The sequence below is a fragment of the Ochotona curzoniae genome, unplaced genomic scaffold (assembly GCF_017591425.1).
Source record: "Ochotona curzoniae isolate NIBS_2020 unplaced genomic scaffold, NIBS_Ocur_1.0 contig_3643, whole genome shotgun sequence".
NCBI classification, from domain to species: Eukaryota; Metazoa; Chordata; class Mammalia; order Lagomorpha; family Ochotonidae; genus Ochotona; species Ochotona curzoniae.
This window is the reverse complement of record NW_024465933.1, coordinates 1,906,858-1,925,373: the sequence shown is the minus strand read 5'-3', so window position 1 is coordinate 1,925,373 and position 18,516 is coordinate 1,906,858. Positions and strand designations below refer to the sequence as shown.

Sequence of the window (18,516 nt, the reverse complement as noted above, 5' to 3'; positions counted from 1 at the left end):
TTGAATTAATATGTGTATGTATATATTCAGAACTTGAAATTCATTTTTTGTATAATACTAAATTGCTTGTCAACCAAATGTTTTCATTGTGATTATCATAAATGCCTTTATTTCTATTTTAGTTGCTGCCAAACAAGGCGAATCTGATCCAGAAAGGAAAGAAACAAGGCAGAAGGTAGACGATGACAGAAAGCACGAGATAGAAGCTGCTATAGTGCGGATAATGAAGTCTAGGAAGAAGATGCAGCACAACGTTTTAGTAGCAGAGGTGAGGCCATGTCAAGATCAGGGTGATAAACAGATTATTAACCTACGCCAAGAAAAATACCATTTGCAGCTGATTTTTAAAGTTGAGATTGAAAGACTAATCTCAACTTCTCACATAAAAAGCATATCATTTAATAATTAAATACAAACCTCTACATCAAACATGGATATACTTTTAGAACTAATAATGCTTTGTAGTGAAAACAAAAAGGTTATTTTATATCAAGAATAAAGTTTACTTCTACTTAACAACTACTACTTCTAAAATATTTAGCTTTACCATTTATTGAGTTTTAGTTTTCTGAATTAGGAGCCTAAGAAGACCCTCCTAAAGTTTCCAGCTTGAGTGACTGGGTGGATGTTGGTCTTCATTGGGAAAGGATAGTATACTGCTGTAATTAATATATTGGCTGATAACATTTTGTAGAAGTTAACATTATTTTATTTTAGAATATCTAGAGCTGGAATCCATCAGGCCAGTTAGAAGTCTGAAGTAATTGAGGGCTACAAGTTGAATGGGATTTCAGTATATGGGGATGAAGTTAGAGCCATGTGCTTGGGTTAAACTGTTCAGGGCTAGCATGAAGAGAAAGAAAAGGAACCTGCATGATAGGCCCGTTCAACATGATTTACAAAGCAGCAAGAATCGCAGCTGTCAGAGAGGGAAGGCCTTTCAAGCCTTGTTTTCAAAATGTGCTTCCTGGATCAGTTACATGAGCATCACTTGGGAACTTATTAGAGCCAGATACCCATGCTCCACCTAGGCATCTTTGCAGATATAGTCCAGCATTCTGGTTTTAACAAACATTGCCAGTAATTCTGAAGTATGTTCTTAGTTGAAAACTGATGCAGAAGGAAGCAAAATACAGTAAGACAACATCACTTTGCCAAGGAGGAGAATTATATAAAGTGGGTGAGTGGGCAGTAGTTTTAAAAATGAAAAGACCAAGATGCGTTAACACTTAGCATGTAATGACAGTTGGATAACTGGTTAGCTTTCCCAGCTAGTTTCACTTGGACTGTAAAACTGGGTAACCATGGGAGAGCTCTGAAAGCAGATGAGGAAAACCACCAAATGGCTTGTCTTGAAATACTGAAATATTGTACCATACTGTAATGAGTTGAGGGGTTCTAGGTTCTTTTTTTCCTTCTCCTCCCCTACCCCCCTAGTGGGAAGATATTAAGCATTTCATTTGAACGATTTGGAGGGATTGTTTATTTTGATTGGGAAAGCAGATTTCAGAGAGAGGGAGAAGCAGAAAGATGTTCTATCTGCTAGTTCACTCCATAAGTGGCTGCAATGGCTGAAGCCAGGTGCTTCCTCCAAGTCTCCTTGTGGGTGCAGGGTGCCAAGGCTTTTGTCTGCTTTCTCAGGCTACCAGCAGGGAGCTGAAAGGGAAGTGGAACTGCCAGAACACAAACTGGCACCCATACAGGTTCCTGGCACACTTGCAAGGTGAGAATTTAGCCGTGGAGCTATTGCACCAGGCCATGTTTTTACTCTAAGGAATTCTTGAAAACAAAAGGAGGAAAAATAAGATGAGGGAATAGTACCGAAGCCTAGAAAATAAAGATGAGTTTTGTAAGGAGGACCAAGGTAACTAGACATGTTAACATACTATTAGTAAATATACCTTTTTCTGAGAGCTCAGGACAGGATACATGGATGTACACAAATGATGGATTGACAAAATTATGCATAGTTTGGGAATTCAAAGAATTTCACATTCACATGTCCCTTTCCCTGCATAAAATATTAGATAAGGTAGTATATGATAAAGGGCTTAGATTGAAGAGTTTAAGGAGCTTGTCAGAAATTTGAAATAGTATGTAAATGAATAGTACTCAAGAATTTGGTGGACTTTAGTACAATAAATTTGTGTTGTCATTCTTGATGAGAAGTTGACAATTTTTTTGTAAATGGGCACTTATAGCATGACATACACATGAAGTGGCCATGTGTCAGTGACATTTTACAAACAGGCGCGAGGTTGTGTGTATCATGATTGCGGTTTACTTCGTGCCTGTTCTACACAAATGATTTAAAAACCACACTTTTGCACAGTAAGAAAACCTAAATGAGGTGATAAATATAGAAGATAAATTTGATCTCAGGGCGATTATGGAATAAGACCGCAGGGATCCAAGTTGAAGGAATGATTGTGAATGCAGTTCAGGCCCCATAGAGAAGGAGGTTAGGTCAGAAGAAAACACCACATGCCAGAAAGAAAAAGAATGAAGATCTCAGAAGAGTTGATAGCAAGCTTGTTGATATTAGGGTGGTACATTTTAGTTTTTAAATGAACTGCTGAAGTTCCGGATTTCATAGAATTATTAAATCCTTGGGCTTTGGGAAATGAACTGATTAAAAGTCAAAGAAAAGTTGCAACAGGCCAATGGGTGGTTTGCAAGAGGTTAGGTTAATGGAAAGAACACAGACTGAAGTCAGAGGGTTAGGATTCACTGTAGCTTTCTTTGCTGCTTGTTCTATAAAAAGGCATCCTACTTTGTGGCACTTGTGCCTGTGTGTGTTTGTGTGTGTGGGACACACACACCCACATATAGAATAACTAACAAGTAGTGTATAGGCTCTGGCTGCTGCCATAGGTGTGTGTGTTTATTTTTTTTAACCAATAACATGATACTGCGGATTCTGACAGCAGTTGCAGAAATGAGTAATAGCATAATTGCGTGCTGTGAGAGGGCATTATTGAAAGATTGCATTTGTTAACTCATGTTGAAGAGTTTCCCAAGGCTAGTGAGTGGTACAGAGCTGAAATCTGAAGCCAAGTAATCCTAGTCAAGGGTGGTGATCCTAAACACATTATGGTACCCAGTTCTGAGAACAGTGCCAAAATGGCAAGTTGTAGGGTAATTTAACTAGAATGCTCATATCAGTTCATTCCTTCCGATCCACTCTGTTCACATACATGACAGAATGCATTTTGACATGAAGTATATTCTAAATAAAACCTTTTAAAATTTTCTCTTTTTTTAAGATTTATTTTGATTTTTTTTAAACATTTATTTATTTATTGGAAAGTCACATATACAGAGAGGGAGGAGAGACAGAGAGGAAGATCTTCCATCCGATGATTCACTCCCCAAGTGAGCGCAACAGCCGATGCTATGCCAGTCCAAAGCCAGGACCCAGGAACTTCTTCTGGGTCTCCCACGCGGGTGCAGGGTCCCAAAGCTCTGGGCCATTCTCAACTGCTTTCCCAGGCCACAAGCAGAGAGCTGGATGGGAAGTGGGGTTGCCAGGATTGGAACCAGTGCCCATATGGGATCCTGGGGCGTTCAAGGCAAGGACTTTAGCTGCTAGGCCATGCTGCCGGGCCCAAGATTTATTTTGATTTTATTGGAAATTCAGATACACAGAGAGAGGGAGAGACAGAGGAAGGAGGAAGATCTTCCATCAGATCGTTCACTTCCCAAGTGGCAGCTATGGCCAGAGCTATGCCAATCCAAAGCCAGGAGTCAGAGCTTCTTCTGGATGTCCCATGCGGGTGCAGGGTCCCAAGGTTTTGGGCCGTCCTTGATGCTTTCCCAGGCCACAAGCAGGGAGCTAGATGGGAAGTGAGGCCTCTGGGATACAAATCAGTGCCCATATGGGATCTTGGCACATGCAAGGCTTTAGCTGCTAGGCTACAGTGCCAGGCCTAAAATTTTCTATATTTTTAACTTTGGAAGTTAATATCTGAATCTTAAAGTGATAGAATAGTTCTGGTTAAAGTTAAGGATTTGTGTGTATATGGAAACATGAAGAAATTTTTCCGGTAGAAATGTTTTATATATATATATATATATATTTATTATTGCTTTTTAGGTAACTCAACAGTTGAAGGCTCGATTCTTACCAAGCCCAGTTGTTATTAAGAAACGTATTGAAGGACTAATTGAAAGAGAATATTTGGCACGAACACCTGAGGATCGCAAAGTATACACATATGTAGCATAAAATGCGTCCAGATATTTGATTTACTCTTGAACTGTACTCTTCGCATGGACTGGGAAGTTCTTTTAAATCATTACTGTTAAGACGACCATCTCTTCTATTAAATTGCAGTACATGTTCTAGACCATTCAGATCAAGCCTTTACTCCCTTGGAGAGTTTCAACATCAGTTGATTGAGCTTCAGGCTTTACAACGTTATCCCTGTAGAGATCATCTTTACAGTTCCTCGGGAAAATGTGAATGTGCCGCGTTTTGTTTTCAATACTGTATGAAAACAGGAAAAAATAAAACAAAATTTAGAATACAGCTCATTAAAATAAAATTGTTGAATTTCATTTCCCCAGGTCTTCAGTGTTGATGTAAATGTGTTTCTGTAGTGTTGCTTAGCACTTTGCGCATAGTGTAAGTTGGGTAACAGAAACAGCAAAAGAAATGCAGAATTCCCAATTCTCTTGCTCTGCTTAAGACATTTCTTTAGCTAGCTCTTAATTTAAAAGTTTGATAAATATACAAAGACCCAGGCATACAATTTAAGCATGCTTTATCTTACCACTTGCACTTACTAATCTTATAGCCTTATGACCGGGAACTTTTGTTTTGGGCTGAATATACCCTGAGTTGGTTTTTCCTATTGTAATTTGAGACTTCCCAAATTAAGTCTTAAAATGATTAGGTTTTGTTCTGACTTATTTCTAGAGAAAGAAAATATTTTAGTATGTATAAATTGTACAATACTTTTTGCTGTTGTACTCACTGCTGATAGTGGATTGTATAGGGTGATGTTTTTATTTCATTTATTGTAGACAAAAATAAATGAATTTAGTATACACATACCCACTAATTCAAGTATGTCAGAGCACAAAGTTGGCAGCTGGTTATGTTTAATTCAGCCCCCTTTGAAAAGCACATATAGTCTGTACTTTGTTAATAAATATTTTAGGTTCCCTCCTCCCTAAATATATATTTTGTGAAACTGTGGTACACTATCAATTTTTGTTTAAAAATGCAATAAATATGATTACCTTGATAGTTAAAAAAAGAAACTTCAATTCTTGCAGCTGTGTTTTGGAAAGTGATTAAGCAATATTTATCAAACCTGATGACTCTTGGATGTTTAGCTCTTATCCTCCAAAGAGTCATCGTTTCATGTTTTCAGAGATGGCTCAATGCCGAAGAGTGCTGTCAGTTATCCTGTGCTTCCAGCTTCCACCAATGTTTACCTGATTGATCTGCCAACGATTATAGTTTATTTTAACTTCAGAGTATTTTTATCTTTGGTTTTATTTAATTTTGTTTAATTTGTTTTCATAAGATAGTGTATCTGATGTAATTGGGGCATACCACTATAGATTTCTGTTGGATAGAAAAATGAAATGTTGCTGATAATTTCAAGTAACTGGCCCTTCATTGACTTTCGATGCTGTTTCGTACATTTATTAGAGTGTATGTCTCGGAAGATGATTTCTGTTTAAACTTATGGTCAAGTTACAACAACTGAATTCTAATATGGATTAAAAACTCCACATAAATATTTTTCCCCTTGCGTCTTGGATTATACTTTTATATTCACAAATATACTTCCATTGCATTAAGTTTTTTCTCTGTATTGTAGAATTATGCTCTTGATCTCTACATTTTCCACTTTTATATCATGCAATGAAGAGGCCGGTGAGAACTGTCATAAACTCAGGACACTTCACCATGCAATGTCAGTCACTGCGACATGGAAAACGTGAAGGGTTTATTTCACTTTCTGAATTTGACGTAATTGAAATTTCCTCTGATGGTAAGATGTTTATCTGTAGGAAAGTATTGTATTTCAGGCTTGAGAGTTCCTTGTACTGCTCTTAGTTCCAAATTAAATTGTGTTTTAACAGCTTGAAAACATAGTGACAGCTGAGATTGTACCAAATTACTAAATAGGAAAGATATAAAAACAAGTAACTTGAAATATCCTGAAGGAAACATTAAACAAGGATTTACTTGTGTAATGCTTTAAAGTTTATAAAGTTAACTTTTTCCTGGTTTCAGTTGTGGCTGTGTAGATCAAATCCAGAATTAAGAAGCAAGACTTGTTAGTTTTGTAACACAGGTCTGATGGTGTTTATAATTCTAAATGCTTACAAATGCATGAAGATAGTTTTCTGAATTGCAGTTTGAGTGGTTGGGAAATGCTGGTGTCTGCTATGTTGAAATTTGGAACAATTAGGCCATGACAACAACTCTGTTTTAGTTTATTATTTTAGCTCCCAAACTTGTAACAGGAAACAGCTTTGACCTTACTTTCTTAGGGATCATTGATGGTACTTTCAATTTTTAGTATTTTAATATAGAAGAATGATACCTCCTAACCATTCATTAAGTACTGTCAGTGTGAATGAATTTTGGGAGAATTTTAACAAGGGTTCAATGCATAGTTATCCAACTGCAAAACTGATGTGATCTCTGTTCAGAAATTGTCAAATTGTATCTGTTAACCATTTTCAAAGCCAGGACAGTGTTTATTTAAAATTGTTGTGTTATGTGAAGATTGAAAATTCATTGTGACTAGGGAACACACAGCCTCACATAATAAAAAGTGGTTGTGACTGTGAGGATTCTTCATGTCAGTGAATTCAAAAGGGAGTGGGGGAAGGGATGCATGCCTCCAAAGGATGGGCTAGAGTCTGCTCTAGTTTTGTAGGCATAAACATGGATCTCTTCCAGGCCACTACCATACTGCTAGGCTGCCTCTGAATCCTCGTCAAAGTGAAGTTCTGTTGATGTTTTGTTAGCACAGAATGTTGAATACCAACAAAGACTTGTGTGGAAACCAGTGATTTTAAATTATGCGTATGTTTCTAGTGTCTACCCACCATCTCAGGCTTCTAAATAGTATTTATGTTCTCAGTTTGGAAAATAATTTTAGTATGTTAAATGCAGATCATACTTTCTATTTACAGTCTTTGAGAATCAATTACTTTGGATAACTAGTATTGCAGAATTTTACTTTGCCAATCTACTGTAATTTATGTCTTAATTTTTGTAACCTAATTTTTCATAAATTATATATACTGTTCTTAAAAGGAAGAAAAGCTATTATGTATCATTTTTCCATCACTCATTTTGCTGTTAGAACATAATAACTTTGAATCCTATTGATTGAAATGTTAAAACATTTCAGGGTAGTGAACAACAGGTCACTTCCAGTCCTCAAAACAGAAATAATTAGAAACGTTAAGCTATAGTGAGATGCATATCATTTGTTATATGCCTTTCTGAATGCTTTGCCTGTACGCAGATGGTTGCGTAAGTTTGGCTCTATGAAAGGAAAAACCACTAGCCCAGTGTTGTCCAAGGTTGTTGTTAGAAGCTTCAGGGCAAGGAGTTGGCATGTATGTTGAGTCTGGCTTCGGATTCCTAAGCTACGATTCCTGTGTTGCAAACTGACAGGCCTGTTCACTTAAATGAAGTGTAGGACAGGGTGATGCGTGAGCATCTCGGTGAGGACTTTATTCGTGTGGCTGTATAATAGCTGCTGCCAGCTTTTGGCAGGAAGGGAAGAGCAATTGTAGTGGCTGTTACGCTGGATAGAGGCCCCCACCCCTTGTTTAAAATTTGTTTTCATTGGACCTGGGCACAATAGCCTAGTGGCTAAAGTCTGATTTAAACACGCCGGGATCCATCTGGGCATTGGTTCTAGTCCTAGTGGCCGCACTTCCCACCCAGCTACCTGCTTGTGGCTTGGGGAAACAGTCGAGAACAGCCCAAAACCTTGGGACCCTGCACTCACGTGGGAGACCCAGAAGAAGCTCCAGGCTCCTGGCTTTGGATCAGCTCAGCTCTGGCCATTGCAGCCATTTGCGAATGAATCATCAAATGAAAGATCTTTTTCTGTGTCTTTCCTCTCTGTATATCTGACTTTGCAATAAAAATAAATAATAAACCTTTTAAAAAGAAAAGGTTTAAACAGCAAAAAAAAAATTTTTTTGTTTTCATTTAAAAGGTTGATTTACAGAGTGAAGGAAAGAGGGTAGGTCCATTCTTACAGAAAACGTGCCCTCACAAAAGGAGAAAGGAAGATTGACAACTTTAAAGGGTTTTCCTTGTTACACATTACACAGTTTTTCTGTTATGAATCAGTGGTGTAGTCCAAAAGGGGAAAGCCATGTGAGAATTAGTGAATTTAGGTATTAACAGAGATGAATCGTGATGCTGGTGCTCAGGACAGCATGATCAACTAAGATGTCAACACCCATGAGTCATTTTAGAAATAACAAACTTACAAACATCGTTAAAGTACATTGATTCTCAGGGTTAAGGCTTAAGTTGACTTTAAGCCGTACGAAAGTAACTTAAATATACATGAAATTGCCTAGTGGTGTAACACAGTAGGATTTGTTTTTTGGATTGAGTTTGTTTTTTCAGATTTCTTGTTTAATAAAATTGCACACAACGTTCAGAGTAAAGTCTCAGGTTTTTTTAGTAATGACAAAGTTAGTTTTCAGTGTTTTAATGAAGTATGAATCAGGTTATGTATGACACCTTCTGCATTTAAGAATTCTGATTGCTCCTGTAGCTGTCCTTCGTTGAATGCATGCTCTCAGCACAGTGCTTGGTGTGCCGTGGGTGTAGGTGCCCAGGACTCCCATGCCTGCGTGAAGGAGGGCTTGGTGTCTTGAAAGACAAGTCTTCAAATGCTTCCACATTAAATTAAAGATAGTACTACACTGGGGTAATTTACAGTATTCACGATTCTTTTCTAAATGGGAATGGTTTGGTCTCTTTCAAATAGGTAAAAGAGCATGTAGACGTGTTACTGGGTTGTGGGTGGTATTCAGTGCTCATGTAAAACCCTCCTGGCATACAATCACTGTAATAATTAGCACTTTGCCACTGTTAGCTCATTTGATGCTTCTAAGATCCTTTGAAACCTTGGCTTAGTAACAAAAGAAATAAGGTGCGTAATTTGGGGAACCAAGTCTGATTCCAAAACCTGTGCTTGTTATGGCTGGTAAGTAGTGTGTCCTCAGTAACGATTGTTTTACAGATGGGACATTTTATAAATCAAATGTGGCTCTGAAGGTGGATTTTCTTGGCAGATATGTTTGGTGAAAACTTGTATTAAATGTTCTTGGAGAACTTTGTGAAATTTTTGTGAGGCAAAAATGCTGATATTGGCTGAGCACGTCAGTGTGATGGATGTAACTTTGTACATAACACTATTTCAAAATAATGAGCACTAGACTTGTAAGGACTCTGTCTTGGCTTCTGTAGTTAGTAGATGATGGCAGCTTTGGAATCGGGATATTGAAGGGCCAGATGAACTCCGGGGATTGAGGCCTGTGACTGGCTGGATTTGGGGCCAAGGCAGGGGCCAGACTTGTCCGTCTTTCAGACTTAGAAAAGGAGGGGGTAATGCTGTTTCTCAGAACATTGACATGGGAACCAGACCAAGGCCTTCTTCAACTGGCCGAGTGTGTTGCAGGTAAGCTGATGTACAGTGTTTCATATACACAATCTTGTTTTTTTGCAACTGAATTAAGTTGTAACCAATCTACTATTAAAGTTTTTTAATGGGAAACATTTTGACAATGGACAATCATGTAAAAAATATTGCTCAGATCTACCTTATTACTGTCAACTCTAACCTAGTTCCTCTTTCCATAAGATATTTAGAAATCATGAAAAAGCAAAATTGAAATACTGACATGAGACATTTTGAATGGCAATTTCAATCATTAAGCCAATTGTTAGTAGGAGGTCTGATGAAAATGCTATTTTATTAGTCCTGAGTGGAATAGCTTTTGTCTCCATTTCTTCCATTCTCTTTATTTCCTAAATGTCTTACTACCCAGGAGATTTTAACAAACCATTTATATGCTTGTTTTCCCTAACACTGTGCTAAATTGTATTTGGGAAAATGCTTAACCTAAATCTGACCTTTTTTAAACTTATTTTTTGTTATTTTTATTATTTTATGATACAGTTCTGTAGACCCTGGGATTTCCCTTACCTCTTCCAAAGTCCCCCAGCCCCCACCAACTAGTTCCCCTATTATTACTTTAGTATAGTTCTTCATACACAGTCATGCACAATGGCAGAGAGTCTAGCATCCTATTGTCAAGATAGTTAGCAGTTTCATTGGGAGTCCATCTTTGGAGGTAGAGACGCGTACTGCATTGTATCCTCATACTTGGATATGGTAATTCTCCATTACACAGTTGTTATACATCCCCCTAAATGAAAAGCCACAATACAAAATCAACAACAGGAAGAAAAATAGAAATTTACAATGCCATGAAATTAAATACTGGGTATGATAGTCTTCATTACACAGTTACTGTACCTCCCCTTAAATGAAAAGCCATAAAACAAAATCAACAAGAAGAAAAAAAATGCCATGAAGTTAAATAACATGCTACTGATTGACGAATGTGTCGCTGAAGAAATGAAAAGGAAAATCAAGAATCATCTGTTGCCTACAGGAGGCATATCTCACCAACAAAGATCAGTGGAAACTGTTACAGGTTTTGAATTTTTTTTTTTTGTTTCATCTCTTCAGAACATTTTCTCATTAAATTCTGCACTGACTCATAGATCATACAGCAGCATCATTTTCTTCAAGAAGTCCATTTTATTTTTAATCATGAAAACTTTTTTGATTTTTACTTTATTAAGTGAAAGCTACGTCTGTTTTTGCCCTTTGGATAAGCTCATACCTGCAAAAACACTTCCTCATGTGGAGTTTTTCAGGCTGTGGTCATATTATCTGTGAAGCAAATAGGACCAACAAAGCTAGTTCCTGAACAGCTGGTGCCTGGCAGAAATCTGCCTGTGGCTGAGTGAGTGAGGGGATGATTCCACATTAGCCTCTAGTTTGGCTCCCGCCATTCCTCAGCTTGTCACGTTAGGGGGCTCCTGTTTTGCCCCACCCCACACTGCTTTAATACCTCTCGAGCTCCCTTCCAAATGTATGAGTTGTCTCACTGCTCTTCTCCTTTTCTATACCTATTTAACTTGATACAGCTTAACAGAGAAAGTTCCTTTACAAAGCGTGCTTGCTCCCTGAAGACATCTGTTCTGTGGTGTGAATGTTCTTGTCCCTACTGAATTCTATGACAAACCTGATTCCAAGGGTAGACGTTGTGGCAGAGTGGATTTAGCCAGCACTTGTGACAATCAAGGACACTGATGAAGCTTGTTTAACCCGTACTGGGATGATGCAGATGATGGCTCAAGTCCTTGGGTCTCTGCAACCCATGAGGAAGATTAGATGGAGTTCCTGGCACCTGACGTTGGCCTGGGCAGCCCTGGCTGTTCTGGGCATCTGAACTATGAACTAGGAGATGGAAGATTCATAGTATCCTTCCCCTTTCCTCTCTTCTGCCCCGCCACTGTCTCACCCTCTTTGGAGTCCCACTTTTCAGCCTTTTAAAAAGTCAAGTTGAATCAAAATAATTTTTTTTATTAAAAAGTCAAGTTGACTGTGATTCTATCTTGGCTTTCCGTTTTGTTCTGCTGGTTTGTTTTTCTTTCCTTTAGCCCCCTATCTTACTATCTTAGTACTTTAGTTTTTTAACTCTTTAAGGCCAGGTGGAGTCAGGCCTCTAGCTAGAACATGGAGATTTAAATGCAGCTCTTACATGTTTCAATGATGTGTGAATGTAGAGGTGAAGTCCTTTCTTGAAATTTTTTGTTTCAGGAACACCTTACTAAATTTAATTATAGCTCCAAGTTCCAGATTTTTCCTTATGTCTATACAGAGTAATTTCACTTATCAATCAAGTTTAAATAGGAAAAAAAATATTCCCTCATGCTAAACACGATAGTGTTTGTAAACTAAAGTGCCTAAAATGGAGTAGTGCGCGGATTCTAGGATGTCCACATTTCACACAGCTCTAATTGTTCCTTACGAAGAGTCCTCCTCTCTGTCCCTTTTCAAGGTCTTCACTCAGGTGCCTCAGCTACTGAGATGTTCTCACCACTGAAAGACTGCACGTTTTGGTGCCTCAGGACCAATTGCACTGCCCTCCCTACTGTCTCCTCACCCCCACCCCCCAGCATTTCAGCACAGTTTGTTTCACTGTACTAAGACTGCAAGAGGAGCTGGGACCCTCTGACTTGCTCTCCCCGGTCCTGTGTCTTCCCTCTCTTCCTACGCTTGGCATCATCTCCAGCATCTGCAGGCACAAATCCCTGCCTCCATTTAAACCCGCCCCCCTTTGGGAATGCAGCTTTCCTAGATAAATCCTAAGGGAAAATGAGATTTTGGTTTTATCAACTCCGGGAAAATTTTTACAACTTATTTGGCTCAGGCCTGGCATTCAAAATATTAAGTGCAAGCAAAGGACTCTGGCATTTCTTTGTTTTCTACTGACTTAAGGATATTTGCCTATTATTGCAAAATGCCATTTAAATGTCAAAAACTGGAAGCTCTTTGTTCATCATCTCATTTCTTTTCCCCCGAGGAATCTCAGTAATTTCCATTTTCCAGCTAGTCTGTATAGATGAGTACCTTTCACTCATGTGAGGAGCTTCAAAAAATTCATGAAAAAAGTTACTATGAAAAAGCTAGCCAGAGATTCCAAAAATTGTTAGCACCAAAATAAGTTTATCTTTGAAAATAATTTGTTTGATTTTATTTGAAAGGCAAATTTACATAGAGAAGGAGAAATAGAAAAGATGTTCCATCTGCCCATTCACTCTCCAAATGTCCACAGTGGCCAGAGCTGAGTTTATCCAAAGCTAAGATCCAGGAACCTCTTGCGGTCTCCAACGTGGGTACGGGACACCAAGAACTTGGGCCTTCCTCTGTTGCCTTCCCAGGCCGTAAGCAGGGAGCTGGGTCATAAGTGGAGCAGCCAGGACACTAGCCCACACCTATACGGATGCCAATGCCACAGAGTGGAGGATTACCCAATTGAACCATGGTTCCTGCCCCCAATAAACTGATCTTTTAATTATGTATTTCCCATTAAGTTATATGGAAAGGCAGAAGATATATACACACAATATGTTCAAATATCAAAATTTCTTTGGCTGATGGAGTCCATTCTGGGAAACAAGTGTTGGAGACCTTCATGATCCACAGTACTAGCTGGGTATAGACCCCTTTAAAACATTTTTTTCTTTCTTATAAAGCAACATTGTAAAATTGCAAAAAAAAAAAATTAAAAATCAATGCTGTGCTACTTTTTTACTGCATCTGAGTTTTCAGACAGTTATGAGATTTACAAGCAATAAATATAAGAATTTTCCAATACGAGTGGCATGAATTTTGAAAATGTTCACTGAAATTCCTGTAGACCTGGTTTCTGCCTTAATGAGCTGTAGTAAAGCAAGGAGAGACATGAATAACAAAAATAACAAAAATTATTCCCATTTGGAAACTTAAGACTACTTTTTAAAAATTTTTGTGTCAAAATAGAAATCATTACTGTATAATCTTTTTGGACTTGAATGACAATAAAAACAAAAGAAAATCAGTAACTACAGAATTTGGCCACAAACATACACTACAGAAAATTCAGTACTAAGTGCTTGTACTAATTTTTTTTAAGATTTATTTTTATTGGAAAGGCAGATATACAGAGAGTAGGAAACACAGAGAAGATCTTCCGTCCGATGATTCACTTCCCCAAGTGGCCACAATGGCCAGAGCTGCACTGATCCAGAGCAGGAGCCCAGAGCTGCTTCTGGGTCTCCCATGCAGGTGCAAGGTCACAAGGCTTTGGCCCATCCTTGACTGCTTTCCCAGGCCACAGTCAGGGAGCTAGATGGGAAGCAGGACTGCTGGGATTAGAACTTGTGCCCATATGGATCCTGACGCATTCAAGGCAAGGACTTTAACCACTAGGTTATCAGCCAGGCCTAAGTGCTTTCACTATTAAAGAAGAGATAATCATGTAACAAAACAACCACAAGGTGTTCAGCCGTGCGATTGGGGTGAAAGGAGCCCCCTGCAGCATGGCAGCTGTGGGTGGTGCCCGAGTCAGGTTGGACCCAATGCTTGGGACTCGGCCTATGGACACTGTCACTACACGGTGAGTGAGTCCTAGGCTTTGAGTGGCCAGTGCACCCACTGGGTGTCAGGCTCTGCCTGCTGGCTGCCCAGCGGCAAGCTCTGGCGTTTCAGGGTATGTAATTGCTGCCTAGGGACATCCATGGATAAGGCCAGTGTGAGTGTAGGTGAGAGATGAATTCTGGGTGATTCCTAGCAACAGGGTCATGAACTTTCTAGCAAGCGTGGGGACTGAGACCTGGTGGTTTGAAGGGGAGAATCCATAAGATCTATTTCGGCCCGACTGATTGACTAGCCCACATGGGAATCCTGAGATGGGCTGTTAGCATAGAGCATCACTGACTGCCACATACCCGTCCACACTAAAGCTATGGATGGGGGCCTGTCTGGCAGGGCTAGGTACCATTACCTGACTGTGGTGAAACAGGAGACCAGTCACACTTGGCAGGGTCAAGACACTAACCAGCATGGGAGAGACCCAGGTCCGGGGGTAGATTCTGTGTGGCATGCATGGGCCAAACCCTGTGGAAATACAAGTTCTGCTGGTTAGCTCACGAGTTGGGTTGGTGATGGGATGAGCCAGGTGTGACCATGGAACCTGCCATCACTCATGGGTAAAGGAACTGACAACTGTCTGGGCAGGTCAAGACAGCAGCACCCGAATGTGCATCCTAAAGCAGAATGTCGGGTGGGCCGAGCTGCAACTGAAAGGGGGCAGACCGTACAGGGCTGAGCAAACCTTAACTCACAAGGAAGAACAGAAATCAGGATGGAGCATGGGTCATGCTGAGCTAGGCTCTTGGACTGACTGGTTTGCCTGAGCCAGGCATACTGGGCCACAGCATTGAAGGCAAAGACAAATAGGTGAGGGGCCAGTGATTAAATTATTGCCTTGCACATGCTGGGATCTCAAACGGGTGCCAGTCTGTTACCTGGCACTTCCATGCAGCTCCCTGCTTGTGGCCTAGGAAAGCAGTCAAGGATGGGCCAAAGCCTTGGGACCCTGCACCCACGTGGGAGACCCAAGGCAGTGCCTGGCTCCTGGCTTCAGCTCTGCTTAGCTATGATCGCTGTAGCCACTTTGGGAGTAAACTAGTGGACGGGAGATATTTCTGTCTGTATCTCCTTTTCTCTGTAAATCTACCTTTACAATTAAAAAGAAACTTGAAAACATTATAATTAAAAGTGGATGAGTGTTGTGATATAATGAGTTAAGCCACCCCCTGCAGGGCTGGCATCCTATATGGGTGTTAGCTCAACTCTCAGCTGCTCCACTTATGAGCCAGCTCCCTGCTACTGCCTGGGAAATCAGCAGGAGCTAGTCCAAGTTTGGGCCCATGCAAGGCACGCGGAAGACCTGGTCCAGCCTTGGCTTTTGCGGCCATTTAGGGAATGAACCAGAAGACAGAAGATTCCTTTCTGTCTCTGTAATTCTGAATTTCAAATAAGTAAATAAATATTTTCAAAAACAACTATAAAAATTGGTAATAAATATCATTTTCAAAACATGAACCAAAAAAAACCCCTCTGTGTTTGCTATATATCATCACGTTCTCACTACTATTTTTACTATTTATTACTCTTTTTATTCCAACTATGCTCTTCAGTTATGAATACAGCATATTAGGATTCAATTCTGATGTTAAGTTCTTAAATGTTTAATTGAAACCAAAAGTCTCAAAACTAGTTTGGTTAATGTCTTATAGTATCTTATTGTATAGTGTCTCATGTAGCACAGCTTTTTAACTTAAGACATAGTAATAATGCATGAATTCACTTAAATGGCATTTTCTCCCATTGAGTCTTACAGGCAAAATGTCTAGCCCTATTCTTAAAAAAACAATTTATATTTTATTTATTTGACAAGCAGAGTTATAGAGAGGGAACAATACATAGATATCTTCCATTTGCTGTTTCACTCTAAATTGCTGGAGCTGGCCCTGGCTGAAGCCAGGAGCGGGAGCCTTATCCAGACTGCCTGTGTAGATGCAGGAGGTGTTTGTTTTGCCACCATTAGCAAGAAAAATCCTCAAACCTCCTGATTTGATGCGACTTGGGTGCAGTCTGCATTTTTCAGTGTCACCACGCTTGGCCCTGTGGTCAGTCTGTTGTCTTACTTGAGATGTCTGCATAACTGGCCTGGTCCTCAAAGGCCTTTCAAGTCCCCAAGTGGTCATAAAGAGCACTGGCTGAATCCACCAGGGGGCAGCATATGGAGCACTTTCACCCCAACATGCCAATGAATTGAACCAAGAAAACATACAGAAAGCTTAGAAAAGCCCAATATCTTTTTGAACTTTGCATATGTCCATCATGTAAAACCATTCCTTTTCCTTTCAGATAGGTTCCCTACGTTGTTAGCTTTGTACCTCTTTGTCCCTCTCCTGTGAGGGGACTTCCACTGTCCTCTACTCCCATGTACTCAAGGTAACCTCCTTGGCTAACATTTCAACTTCTGCCCCTGGCATGAAACCCAAAGCAAAGGCAGTCTCACTTCCCTTTTCACAAAAGCGATTTTAAAGGGGAAAACTATTAAGGTAGAGTCTGGATTCAAAACAAAATAGGGTTTGAGCAACTCTAAATTAAAAATCTGAAATGCTGAATAATCCAAACTCTGAAACTTCATGAAGTTCATCGTGCTTGGAATGGCAAGATTGGCAGCAATTCAGAATCATTGAACTATCAAAACCACTTGAGCAGGACCCTCGGAGCATGCCCCACGTCAGGGACCTGGGATGGTGGAGGGCTGGGTGGGGCTTCTCTCTTTTTCTTTCCCCTTTCCCAATATACAAAAAATAAAAATAAATAAATAAATAACGTGGAAACAATGGTATTACCCACTTTCCTGTAGCCTTTGACCCTTTGTGCTCTAATCAACTATGTCAAGATTATCAAAATAATTTCAAAAAAAAAAAAAAGAAAGGAAACTTCATGAGCACCAACATGACTCCACAAGTAGAAAAATGCAATGACGTCACTGGGAGGTTTGAGTTCTAATGTACATCTCGGGAGACGCAGGTGATGGTTCAAGCTCTTGGGTCTCTACCACACTTGAGAGACTGAGTTCAGGGCTCCTGAGTTCAGCCTGCCCTAGCCCTGGCTGCTGCAGGCATCCGGGAAGTCAATCATCAGATAGAAGATCTTTCTCTCCTTTTCTCTCTTTGCTTCCCAGATAAATTAGCTTTGTATTTTATCAATCCCTGATTTCTTTTTAATATTTTAAAACCTTATGTATATATTTTCATTTTTATTCCAGAGAGAGATTGAGAACAAGTGAGAGAGCAGCAGCAGGCGAACTCCTCTAGGCTGGGTCGAGCCAGGAATCGGTCAAGGTTTCCCGCACTGGTCCCTTGAGGAGCCACAGCTGGGATGCAGGACCCCAAAACGCTGCTATGGGGCACAGGTGCAGCAACTACAAGCCAAAAGCCTGCTTCTGGTTCAGGCTTTATTCAAAGCCCATTGGAGCTTTTGGATTCCAACATACTTAAAGATCTATATAAGAAATAATATAGCATTTATCAATACATGTTTTAAGTAATATGATAAACAAGACACAAAATAATTAGAAATCCTGCCCACTCTTTGCCCAGTTTTCTCCAATAGCAGCATTATGGAACACTAGAGTTCAGTGTTATGATGAGGTGGGTGACACCTATAGCCAGGATAACAGAACCATCCAAACACCTTTTGCCCTGTTGTCTGATCCTTTCATTTAAATCCAGCAATTGTTTATTTCATATCCATTTGATCATGGAATCCTTCTAGTCACTTAACGCTGGAGCCCTACAGAGTATACTTTGGAAATCCAGGCTTCAGTTGAAGAGAGTGTTACAGAACCTGGGGTTCACAGCTCCTCAGTGACTAGAAAGCCCTTTATAAAACATCTTCCTGCGGTTCTTTTCTAGCCACAGGCTGCTAATGGAGCATCTGGTTTGTTTCTTGAGGCCCAATAGCGAGAGCCTTGTCACAGCTGGCCGCGCTTCCCTGCTTGCTCCAGTGTGAATGGCTCATCTCCCCTGCAGGTGGAGATGTATGTGAGGGTTCTTGGGGAGCGTGGGAGAAGCCTCATTGGAGGCTTCTGGAAACGGCACGAGAAGCAGAACTGGAAGGTCTTAAATCCATTTCAGCTCCAAAGTTTCCAGGATTCCGCATGCGCTTCAGGCCTTTGGGACCTCCATGCTCCCCACACCCGTTGCATTTTCTTCAAAAGGTACTGCTCCAGGAAATCAAGCAGGGTGGTCCTCCCTTCCCCAGATGATGTCACTGTGCGAAAACTCAAAACCCCACT

General features: G+C 40.1%; 1 protein-coding gene across 3 annotated transcripts in view; it reads left to right on the top strand.

Moving 5' to 3' along the window:
• CUL3 (cullin 3) overlaps positions 1–6,379 on the top strand; it is a 98,198-nt gene extending 91,819 nt beyond the window's left edge. For all 3 annotated transcript variants that reach the window (XM_040982810.1, XM_040982811.1, XM_040982812.1), the window contains 2 exons: positions 123–268; positions 4,097–6,379. In XM_040982810.1, coding sequence (XP_040838744.1) covers positions 123–268; positions 4,097–4,228 — 278 coding nt within the window. In that variant the 3' untranslated portion in view covers positions 4,229–6,379. The remainder of the gene's footprint in view (positions 1–122; positions 269–4,096) is intronic.
• Positions 6,380–18,516: the final 12,137 nt, after the last annotated feature.